The sequence below is a fragment of the Serinus canaria genome, chromosome 4, assembly GCF_022539315.1.
Source record: "Serinus canaria isolate serCan28SL12 chromosome 4, serCan2020, whole genome shotgun sequence".
In the NCBI taxonomy this organism is placed as follows: domain Eukaryota; kingdom Metazoa; phylum Chordata; class Aves; order Passeriformes; family Fringillidae; genus Serinus; species Serinus canaria.
The window spans coordinates 1903159-1914386 of NC_066317.1; the positions used below are offsets into that span (position 1 = coordinate 1903159).

The window sequence follows — 11228 nt, forward strand, 5'->3', positions numbered from 1 at the left end:
CCACCTAAAAGTGGTGGAGCACGTGCACTGAAAGGTGGTGATAGGGCAGAGATAGAAGTGTGAGGAATTGAAAATGGGAGGAGATGGCTCCGACAGATAGGATAAAACGCTTTGTACGTGAAGGGCTGAAGGTCGGGGGACCTTTGGGCTCCGTACCCCGTGGTGTTTTTTTTGGTTATGCACTACTATTGGAACCAAATTATTCCTTATTTTAAACAAATTGTATCCGATTTTGTATTCCTAAGCTACTCAATTAAAATTGCTGCTATTTTAAATTTTGTTTGGCTTTTCCTTGATGGGATAATTGGGCAAATATAACAGGTTTTTTTATTGTTTGGTTTGGTATGTTTGGTTTTTTTTCTTCTATGGTTTTGGTTGGTTTGTTTTGTTGTTGTTTTTGTTTGGTTTTGTTGGGTGGGGTTTTTTTGGGTTTTTTGTTTGTTTTTGTCTTAAATTCTGTTCTGTTTGGTTTTTGTTGTTTTTTGGGGGTTTTCTGGTTTGTTTTTTTTTTTTTTGTTTTTTTTTTTCTTAAATTAATTCCCCCTGTCAGCTCTGGGCAGAGCTCTGTAACTGTGTCTGACACTTGTCTGTGGCACCGTGGAGGTGGCCAGGGGGACCTTCCCTGGGCTGTGTGCACAGGAATCCACATCGGCCCAGGCCGGGGTGGTCAGTGGCCGCTCAGTTCCATTGAGGGTCACCTGGTCACAAAAGGAGACCAGGTCGGTCAAACACAACCTACTCCTCCTAAACCCCTGCTGGCAGGCTCTGATACCCCGGCCATCCTGTAAGTGCTGGGTGATGACACTCAGGATAAACTGTTCCATTACCTTGCTGGGTACTGAGGTCAGACTGACTGGCCTGTAATTACCAGGATCCTCCTTCCCACCCTTGTTGTGCATGGGTGTCACATTGGGCAGCTTCCAGTCATCTGGAACCTCCCCAGTGAGCCAGGACTGCTGGTAAATGATGGAGAGCAGCTTGGCAAGCTCATCTGCCATCTCCCTCATTCTCCTGGGGTGGATCCCATCTGGTCCCATGGATTTATAAACATCCAAGCAGTTCAGGAGTTCCCTGACTGCCTCCTCCTGGATCACAGGGGCCCATTCTGCTCCCTGACACCATCTACCAACCCAAGAGGACAGCTGTTCTGAAGGCAAGTTGTCTTCCCACTGAAAACTGAGGCAAAGAAGCCGTTAAGTACCTCCGCCTTCTCCTCATCTGCAGTCACTAAGTTCACTTCTGCATGTAATAAAGAACAAAGGTTAGTCTTACTCTTCCTTTTACCATTAATATATTTATAAAAACATTTTTTATTATCCTTAAAGTCAGCATTTTAAGTTGGAACTGAGCTTTGATCTCCCTATTTTTTTTCCTACATACTCTAGCATCCCTCTTAAATACTACCTGAGAGATCTGACCCTCCTTCTAAAGATAATATATCGTTTTTTTTATTCCTGAGTTCCTCCAAAACCTCCTTGCCCATCCAGGCTGGGCATTTGCCTCATCAACTCATCTTTTGACACATAGGGACAGTCTGTTCCTGTGCCCTCCAGATCTCTGTTTTGAGCCAAGCCCACACTTCCAGGAAGGAAACATGTTTGACACCATGGTGCCCTTGGGACCAAGAGGCCATTGTGACACTGTGGAGCCAAGGAGAGCATTGCTGCACTGTGAGACCTCATGGAGCCAAGGATGCACTGTGACACTGCAGGGCCCAAGGATCCAAGGGACTTTGTGACACCAAGGGGTCCCATGTTACTGTGAAAAATGCATGTTATATGATTGGCTCTTGGCAAATATTAAAATGAATACTATATGTGTTATGCTGGAAAGTTATTTTGTAATACTGTATTAATCCTTTTAAAGTAGTGTGTGAAATATAGGTTTAGGCTATAACATATTATTAAAATAGAAACTATGTGATGTAAGATACCTTTTCTAACTACCTCAAGAAATGGATAAGAGAACCAAAAATTTTTTTTGCACAGAAATAAAAGCAACAAGGCACCCAAAATCCCTAGAGAAGAATTATTGCCTCCTTATCAGGAAGAACCAGACCTCGAGGAGGCAAACTTTGATTTACAAGATGAGGAGGGAAGTGGACAATAACCAGAAAACACCCTTTGTTTGAAAAGAACTTTTGAATCATGTGTGAGATATATGAATATGCAACAGGCTATATTGCTTTTAAGGGTTAATCCTTTGTTAGCAAGCCTTGCTTTTTGGGGGCTTAGTGCCCAGGAAGCATCCGGACATCCGTAATTCTTTGCTTTTATTGTCCTTTATTGTCCTAACTCCGATTGTCCAAATTCTTATTGCTCTATTTTTTATTACTATTTTTATAACTATTTTATTACTACAAGACTTTTAAAATTTTAAACCAAGTGATTGGCATTTTTCACATTACCAAAGGGACATTGAGGCACTGGGAGGCCTCATGCAGTCATGGAGACCCTTGTGACACGCCAGGGCCGCATGGAACCATGGTGACACCACGCTGGCTGGCTGGGAGTGTTGATTGTCTGCAGGGTAGGAGGGCTCTGCACAGGTGTTTGACATGGCAGGAGTTCAGGGAAGTGAGGCAAAAGCGTTTTGTGTAACTGACAGTCTGTTGAACCACGGAGAAGCTGGACAGGCCTCTGTGAAACACACATGTTAAAGACAAAAAACCCCGGGAACTTTCTCTTTCTTTTCCTGTCAGCAAAGAGGTCACAGGCCCCGGCCCCTTCCCCCCTGCCCTGTCCTGCCGCGGCTGGGTCCCAGCAGCTGCCAGGCAGGAAGGCTGCGGAGGCTGCGGAGCCCTGGCCGGAGCAGGGCCGGCCGTGGCTGGGAAGATCTTGCTGTCAAACTCCCTCCCCCCAGCACGGCTGGGACCAGAGGCAGCCCTGTAGCCTGCAGCCCGTGCAGAGTGGCCCCGCAGCTGGAAGTGAGTGCTGAGAGAACCAAAGATCTACCCTGAAGCCCGTCTGACCATTTGAAGGGCCCAGGCAATGTGTTAACTCTTTCAGTGCTTCAATTCTCCATGGAGTGAGAGAAAGGAGCAAGATGCAAGCATGTAAAGGAACAAGGGGAAAATGTCATGGTCAGTGAAGAAGAAGACAAGTCCCAGATGGGAGGGGTGAAGAGATGTCTTGTTTTTGGAGGTAAAATCCTCTTGTAAGTTATGGGGAAGGACTCTTTTACCCTGTAACTCATGAGACTATGGGGAGATGAAAAGTTCAAATTGATATTGATTAAAGCCTCCATCTTAAAGCAAGCAGATGTTTAAGCAGCTGTGATCCCATGAGAAGTTTGAACAGAGAAGGAGAGAAGAGTAGTTCTGTGTCCCCAGGAGAAGATCTCTGTTCCCAGGTGTCATGGTTTGAGCCTGGTGCAATGCCAGTGCCCCCATGAAAATGTTTCCTCCCTGGCGTCTGCTGTGAGATGTGATCAGAAATAGAGCAAAGCAGGCTCCAGCTTAGGAATAAAAGGGAAAAAAAATTATTAACTTACAACTATAAAACACACAGTACTCGAGATGAAAACCTTCCAAAAACATTCCTCCTCCCCCCACCAAATTTCCAATACATTCCCCCCTCAGATCACCAACTCTCATTCCATCACCATCCTTCACATAATCAATTCTCAGTTCATCAAGGAGAGAAGAGTCCCTCTTGTACCATAGGATTCCCCTGGAAACACAGTTGAAACCTCCTGTGTTTCCATGTGACACGTGGCACTGCCCGGGGATCATTTTGCCATCATGACATCTTCTGCCCATGCCCCGTGCTCTCACCACTGTGCATGGACCAGAGCTGCTTCTAGGGTTTTCTTTTTAAAGGGTGCTTTGTCCAGTTCCAAAAAGAGCACAGTCTCTCACCTTTGGGACACTTGTCCCCCCAGATTTCACCCCCTGGGGCTGAGGGGTAGCGAGAACAGAGATCATCTTCCTCTTCTTCTTCCTTGAACGCGGAGGGCACCACCACCACCCTCCTCACCCGTCGTCTCTGTTCATGCCACTGCTTCACATCACATCACTGCACTCTCTTGTCTCTAAGCCATTGCCTCCCCTGTAAATGCAGTCTCTGTGTCACAGGAAAAAAAATGGTTCTGTCTATGGCCATACAAGAAAAGTCTAGCCAAAGGCCACTTCATCACCTCTTCCCACTTAAGATTCTTTTCAGCTTCTCTCCTGGCCCATTTCCTCTTATCTCATCTCTGTCTCTCTTCTCACTCAACTCCAGGAGGAATCAGCACTTGTAAGGTTTCCAGCATCCAGGAAAAGTGTTAAAAGTCTTAGGCTCTGCCTGTCCAGAACTCCTACGGCTGCCCACCCGGGCACCTCCTCACCGCAAGCACCCCTTCTCCTTCCTGCCAGCGCTGCTATCAAATTTCAAGGTGGCACAGGCACAGACACCAGCTCTCTCTCTCTCCCTCAGGTTGGGGGGTGGGGGTGGGTGGGCTGCCCGAAGCCTCTCAGAGTTCCTCCACCCTTCGATCTTGCAGGGGCCTTCACCTCCCTTCTCTGTCCCAGGCCCAGCTTACCTCAACTCCGGCCTTGTGGCCTCCCCTCCGCCACCCAGCTCAGAGCTGGGCAGGAGAGGTCTGATCTCTCCTTCACAGACAGAACTCAAGAGAGCTTTCCCTGGGAGTTCTCAGCTTTTAACCCCTCTGTGTTCTCAGAGGCGTATCCATGTCCTCAGGGACCATACCAGGTGCCAATACTCAAATCTGAGCACCTATTGGTTTGACCTCCAAAAAATTCACTTCCTCTCAAACCACGACACCAGGGATGAAGATGATTTTAGAAATAGATTATGAGAATTTTGCCTTTGAACAGCTCATCTTTAAAACAATACCCCATAAGTTAACATGGCCCACTAACAAGCTGTGGGAAGGCTTGTGGCAATGGGAAGGACTTCACGATGGCAGGGTTCCCCGGGCGGCTGTTATTCATGACAAAATTAAGAACCACCAGGGAACTGTTTTTTCCTCTTGTGGAGAAGTCTCCATAAACTGAACAAGAGGGACTTCTCTCCCTAAGTGAACTGAAGAAAGACTGTTTTAGAGGTGGTAAACTGACTGGAATTTTAGGCTTTGTTTCTTTACATTGCAAGTGGGAAAGGAAAGGTTGGAGGGGGAGAAGAAGTGTTCTAAAGGGTTTGTTCTGATTCTTACTTTTTCCCTCCTTTTAATTCCTGAAAAAAAAATTTTCTTTATACCCTTTTAAAGGTTTTGAGCCTACTTTGCCTTTCTCCTAATCCTATCTCACAGCAGGAAATGAGTGCACTGATGATTGACCAGCACGGAATCCCACCACACGCATCAGCACATTAGTTGGGAAATCTCAAAACTGGGGAAATCTGAAATTGGTGAACCAAAACCACTACAGACCTGGGCAGGCTGGATCCAGGGGCCAAATCCAACAAGGTGAGGTTTAACAAGTCCAAGTGCCGGGTCCTGCACTTTGGCCACAACAACCCCTGCAGCACTACAGGCTGGGGACAGAGTGGCTGGACAGCAGCCAGGCAGAAAGGGACCTGCAGGGACTGATGGACAGCAGGCTGGACATGAGCCAGCAGTGTGCCCAGGTGGCCAAGAAGGCCAATGGCTCCTGGCCTGGATCAGGAATGGTGTGACACGCAGGAGCAGGGCAGTGATTCTTCCCCTGTGCTGGGCACTGTTTGGGCAGCCCCTTGAGTGCTGTGTCCAGTTCTGGGCTCCCAATCTAGGAAGGACATGGACGGGCTGAAGCGTGTCCAGAGATGGGCAACAAGGCTGGGGAGGGGTCTGGAGCACAAGTCCTGTTCAGAGTGGCTGAGGGAGCTGGGGTTGTTTATCCTGGAGAAGAGGAGGCTCGGGGGAGACAAGGCAGTGTCAGGGCACGGGTTGGACTTGATGATCTCCAAGGTCTATTCCAACCCTGCTGGTTCTTTGATTCTCTGAAACCACCCTTGGAGCAGTTGCAGGATGAGCCTTGGGCCTCCTCTTCAGAAGCTCCAGCAGCCCAGGTCCCTCAGCTCCTCCTGCAAGCCCCAAAGCCCATCCTGTCAGTCCTGCAGAGCCTCTGCAGCTCCTCCTCATTGCCCAGAACAGGGAGCCCCAGAGCCAGACACAGAAGCCCAGATGTGCCCCCCTGGCCTGGGGTGCCTCTGGCAAGGGAGCAGCAAAAAGCACTGCAGGAGCCTGCAGACAATTCCTGCAGCACTTGTAGGATGATCCTGCTCCCCAGGGGATGTTCCCATGGTGCCAAGTCAGGAACTGCAAAGGGGAGTGGGGCCAGAGAGGAAAGGGCAAACAGGGATGGGCTGTTTGCAGGGGAGGGAACAGGGGTGTGCAATGGGAAGAAATTTGTAGCAGGAAGAGTAAAGAAATCAAAGGTAAAGGCAAGGAAATTTTCAGGGCAGTTTGCGGGTGGCTGCCAGGCAGCCCTGGCTCTGAGCAACAGCATCTGCAGAGGGACAGGAAACTCCCAGCTGATAGGAACAAACTTTCTGGCTGAGTGCAGAGGCCAGGACAAAGCTGAGTGGTTTCCCTGATGTCCCCCAGCCCTTGCTGGCCGCAGGGGCTGATGGCATTTGTGCTCCCTCAGGTTCATGTCCCCACACCAACAGCATGGGGGTGCTCCCCCTGCTCTGTGCAATGCAAACAGGGGCTCCTGAGCCAGTGCTGCCGTGTCTGTGCCTGCAAGGATGGGGCACCTGTGTGAGCTGGGGGAGAGGCCAGGGCTGCAGAGGGGGGATGTTGTTGGCAGCTCCATGAGGACGCTCTGGGACGCTGCCCTGGGCTGTCCAGCGCACTGGGGATGGATCAGCCCCTGCTCTGCTGCTCCTTCCCATCTCCCCCAGGGCCCTTGCAGAGCCCCAGCCATGCTGTTTGCCCCCAGCCTGCCCACGGCCACCCTGGGGCTGCTCACGGGGGTTTTCTGTGCTGAGCATTGGCCTGGGTGTGTTCTTGAGAGAGCCTGGGCAAGGAGCCTGGAGCCCCCAGGGCCTGGCCTGAGGTGTCAGCGCTGCCCCAGCAGTGCCCATGGCCTGTCCCTGCTGCAGCCCTGGCACTGCCACCCCCAGGGCTGTGCCCGGCCCCGAGAGCACTCAGGCCCTACAGCAACACCAGGGCCACCAGGGCAGCGGGGCAGGGCCACGGGAGCAGCACTGGCAACACCAAGTGCTGCTGCTGCTGGGCACAGCTGCTGTGCCAGCACTGATCTGCCCCCAGCTCTGCACACAGACATTGCTGCTGCAGCTCCAGAGAAGGCAACAAAAGGGCATCTCTGCAGAAAACTTTGCTGGGAGATCCTTTAGTTCCTTTAAAGCCACCAAGAGCACAGCCCCTCATTGACACCATCTGTGGCCACAGGGAAGGTGGAGAGAAACAAAATGAGAAATGGAACAAACAATGACATTTCTTTGTGGACAATATGAAAAAACGTAAAACAAAGAGAAAAGAACCTCCACACTGAAGCCAAAAGAAGTATCAAAGATTACTTTTATTACAAGTGATTTGCAGAAATTTGCCAGCAGTTTAATGCTTCTGAAACCATGCAGTCATCAGTCTCCACACTGCAGCCTTGAGCTCCTGGTTCCTCAGGCTGTAGATGAGGGGGTTCAGGGCTGGAGGCACCACCGAGTACAGAACTGACAGGGCCAAATCCAGGGATGGGGAGGACATGGAGGGGGGCTTCAGGTGAGAAATTGAGCCTGTGCTGAAAAACAAGGAGACCACAGCCAGGTGAGGGAGGCAGGTGGAAAAGGCTTTGTGCCGTCCCTGCTCAGAGGGGATCCTCAGCACAGCCCTGAAGATCTGCACATAGGAGAAAATAATGAACACAAAACAACTAAATAGCAAACAGGCACTAACTGCAATTAGCCCATTTTCCCTGAGGTAGGAATTTGAGCAGGAGAGTTTCAGGATCTGTGGGATTTCACAGAAGAACTGGCCCAGGGCATTGCCATGGCACAGGGGCAGGGAAAATGTATTGGCTGTGTGCAGCAGTGAGTAGAGAAAGGCACTGGCCCAGGCAGCTGCTGCCATGTGGGCACAAGCTCTGCTGCCCAGGAGGGTCCCGTAGTGCAGGGGTTTGCAGATGGACACGTAGCGGTCGTAGCACATGATGGTCAGGAAGAAATACTCTGCTGAGATGAAGAAAACCAAAAAAAAAGAGCTGTGCAGCACATGCTGTGTAGGAGATGGTCCTGGTGTCCCAGAGGGAATTGTGCATGGCTTTGGGGACAGTGGTGCAGATGCAGCCCAGGTCAGTGAGGGCCAGGTTGAGCAGGAAGAAGAACATGGGCGTGTGCAGGTGGTGGCCGCAGGCTACGGCGCTGATGATGAGGCCGTTGCCCAGGAGGGCAGCCAGGGAGATGCCCAGGAAGAGGCAGAAGTGCAGGAGCTGCAGCTGCTGCGTGTCTGCCAGTGCCAGCAGGAGGAAGTGGCTGATGGAGCTGCTGTTGGACATTTGCTGCGGCTGGATATGGGGACCTGTTCATGGAGAAAAGGACAGTGAAGGAATTGGGGGAGTTACCTGAAACCAAAATCAAAGCCATTCCCATACACCTTCCTCTGTAACACACATGAACACGCTTCTGTGTTTAAGATTTCTGAGGTTTTCTTTTTAATGTTGCCCCATGTCTCTCTTGCTGTTCTTGGATAGCAGAAACCCTGAGCATTTCTGCTTTCCTCTGGTAGAACAGAGTGAGTTCCCTGATGCAAGATGGTGAGTGAAGACTGGGGGCTGATGGTCTGTCACTTGATTCAGGTTGGGAGTTTCTCTGGGCTTTCACTTTTCCAAATGGTGAAAGTTCACATTCCGATGTTTTCCCTAAAAAACCCCAAGTACTGCTGAGAGCAGATGGATCCCCCAAAGACCAGCTCCACATTTGTAGACAAGGATTCATGTTGCTCATTTCACCAACCCAGCAGCATTTTCAGTGTCACAACCCCTCTGCCTCTCCCCATCAATCTTAGAACTCAGAGATGCTCTAGGGCAGGTTTGCATCCTGGATTGAAGCTCCCAGCTTGGACTGAAATCTCAGGGAGACTTCCAAGTGTCCTTATGATGGCATTGGATGAAGGGAGATGCAGCTCCTTCCCTGGCTGCACTGACAGCATTGCCCAGAGCCGGGCACTGGGGACAGCATCACCCTGAGCCAGCTGTGCCTCCTGCCAGAGCCCCCAGGGCCGGGCAGCTGCTCCCAGCCCTGTGCCCTGCAGAGGGAACTGGGCCCGGGGCTGCAGAGCTGCCCCACGGCTCTGCTGCAGCTCTGCCTGCACAGGAGGGGCTGCACGCCTTGGAGCCCCAGCCCTGAGGGCAGAGGCTTGGCTGGGGGCACAGGAGGGAGGGGGCTTGTTCAGAGGGAGGGGCTGCACTGGAGGGGATCCTGTGGAGATCTCTAAAGTCTCCCTGCCACAGCATTTCTGGGTTTTGTTTTCTCTCCTTCCCTGATCTTCTCTCTGCTTCCTGGAGATTTTCCTCCTGCAGGTGTTTCCCTGTGCCTGATCTCTCCCTGCCAGCACTCACAGACCCCAAGTCTCTGTGCACTCTCCTTGGCCTGACAGAACCCTGCCTGTTTGCCCAGCACTGGCTGGGGTAGGTTCTGTTTGCGGCTTGGAGAAAGGACAGCTCAGACTGAGCCTGATGGGGCCAGCAAAGGTGATGCTGCTGCTGTCCATGGTCAGAGTGGTTGAAAGAACATTAGGGATCTCCTGTGTAACTACTGATCACTAAAAGTAACAGTCCAGATGTCTCAAGCTCTTTTAAGAATTATTAAGTAATAAATTAAAATTAACCTTTAATATTTATTCCCCCCTCCCTGCAATTCTCCAGTAGTAGGAAACTGAATGCAACGTCTTAGGAAATCTCCAAATTTTTATCAAAATCCTTGTCTTGGAAATATTCTATGACTAAGCAGAAGCCCTCAGCATGTCAGAGCTTCATAAGCATTTCACCTGTCCTTAACCATAAATACTCAGAGTTGTACTCACAGAGTCTGTAGGCATTGGGATGTTCCAGCTTTAGGAGATGGCTCCAGGAGCTGCAGCTGCATTGTCCTGCAGCCAGAGGTTCCTGTGCCAAGGGCTGGCAGGGATTGTGCCCCAGGCACTTCTCAGCACCTTCCCAGCCCTGACTGATTGAAGCTCTCTGTGCCTCTGTGCTGTGCCCGGGGTGGCTGCAGGCAGTGCCCCAGCCCTGCTGGGCTGCCAGAAGAGCTGCTCATCAAGAGAAATGTGCTTTTGAAGCTCTTCTTGGTTACCAGGAGCTGCCTCTGTGCCAGGAGCCCAGCCCAGCTCAGCAGGCACAGACACAGCACAAGGACTTTAATGAGCCTCTGGGGCTTTGTGCTCAGGCCCTGAACATCAGTCCCTGAGAGGGAGCTGAAGAAACCTCTCCAGAACTCCAAGTCAGAATCCAACTCCAAAGTTTCTTTCACTTTTAATGGGTCCCACTGAGGGACACCACTGAGAAAGTGTCCCCAGGCCCCAGGCAGAGCAGAGAACTGGAGGCAGTGATGACAGGTGGGGACAAAGAGAAGCCAAGTCTTGGTGCCCTGGGGCACAGCAGGGTCTGTGCCACCAAGGGCTGGGAGGAGACACCTTGTCCTGAGGCACTGGGGCCTCCTGGCACAGCCCCAGCCAGGCTGGGCACTGTCAGCCCCTTGTCCTGCCCTCAGCATCCCCCCCTAGCCCACATCCCAGTGGCCTCAAGGATCTGCTGGAAGGAGTCCCTGGGGAGCCTTGCTCAGCAATGGCCCTGGAGGCTCCTGAATGCTCCCAGGGACTGCAGGTTTTTCAAAGGACTTTGGGTTTGGCTTTTGCCTTGGAGTCTCTGAGAGGTTTGTGCAATCATGGCCTCCAATTATCTGCTGTAATTAGTCCCTGGAGAGGCTTTGTCAGTAACAACACTCAGTGGGGCTCATTAATGCTTTAAGGAACTTCAGGTTTTAAGGTATTTGGTCGTTTCCCCTTTGATACAGACTCTGGGAGAGGTTTGTGCAAGCATGGCCCCAATTATCTGCTTTAACGAGTCCCTGGAGAGCTTTGTACCCACACTCAGTGGGGCTTGTTAATGCTTTGAGATATTCAAGGTTTTTAGGGTACTTTTGAATTTCCTTTCCACACTGAATCTCTGAGAAGTTTTTGTGCCAGTCCTGGCCTCCAGTTCTCTCCTCCAGGGAATCCATTAGGAGCCTGTGTTGGGGATGGACCTCAGTGGGACCCATTCATGCCTTGAGACCCTTTGGGATTTTCTT

General features: G+C 51.0%; 1 protein-coding gene across 1 annotated transcript; it reads right to left on the reverse strand.

Annotated features, from left to right (window-relative positions):
- Positions 1-7503: 7503 nt before the first annotated feature.
- On the reverse strand, positions 7504-8094 carry LOC103825276 (olfactory receptor 14J1-like). Its single transcript, XM_030233899.2, has one exon. It carries the CDS (start codon positions 8089-8091, stop codon positions 7504-7506), a length of 588 nt encoding a protein of 195 aa, XP_030089759.2. The 5' UTR covers positions 8092-8094.
- Positions 8095-11228: the final 3134 nt, after the last annotated feature.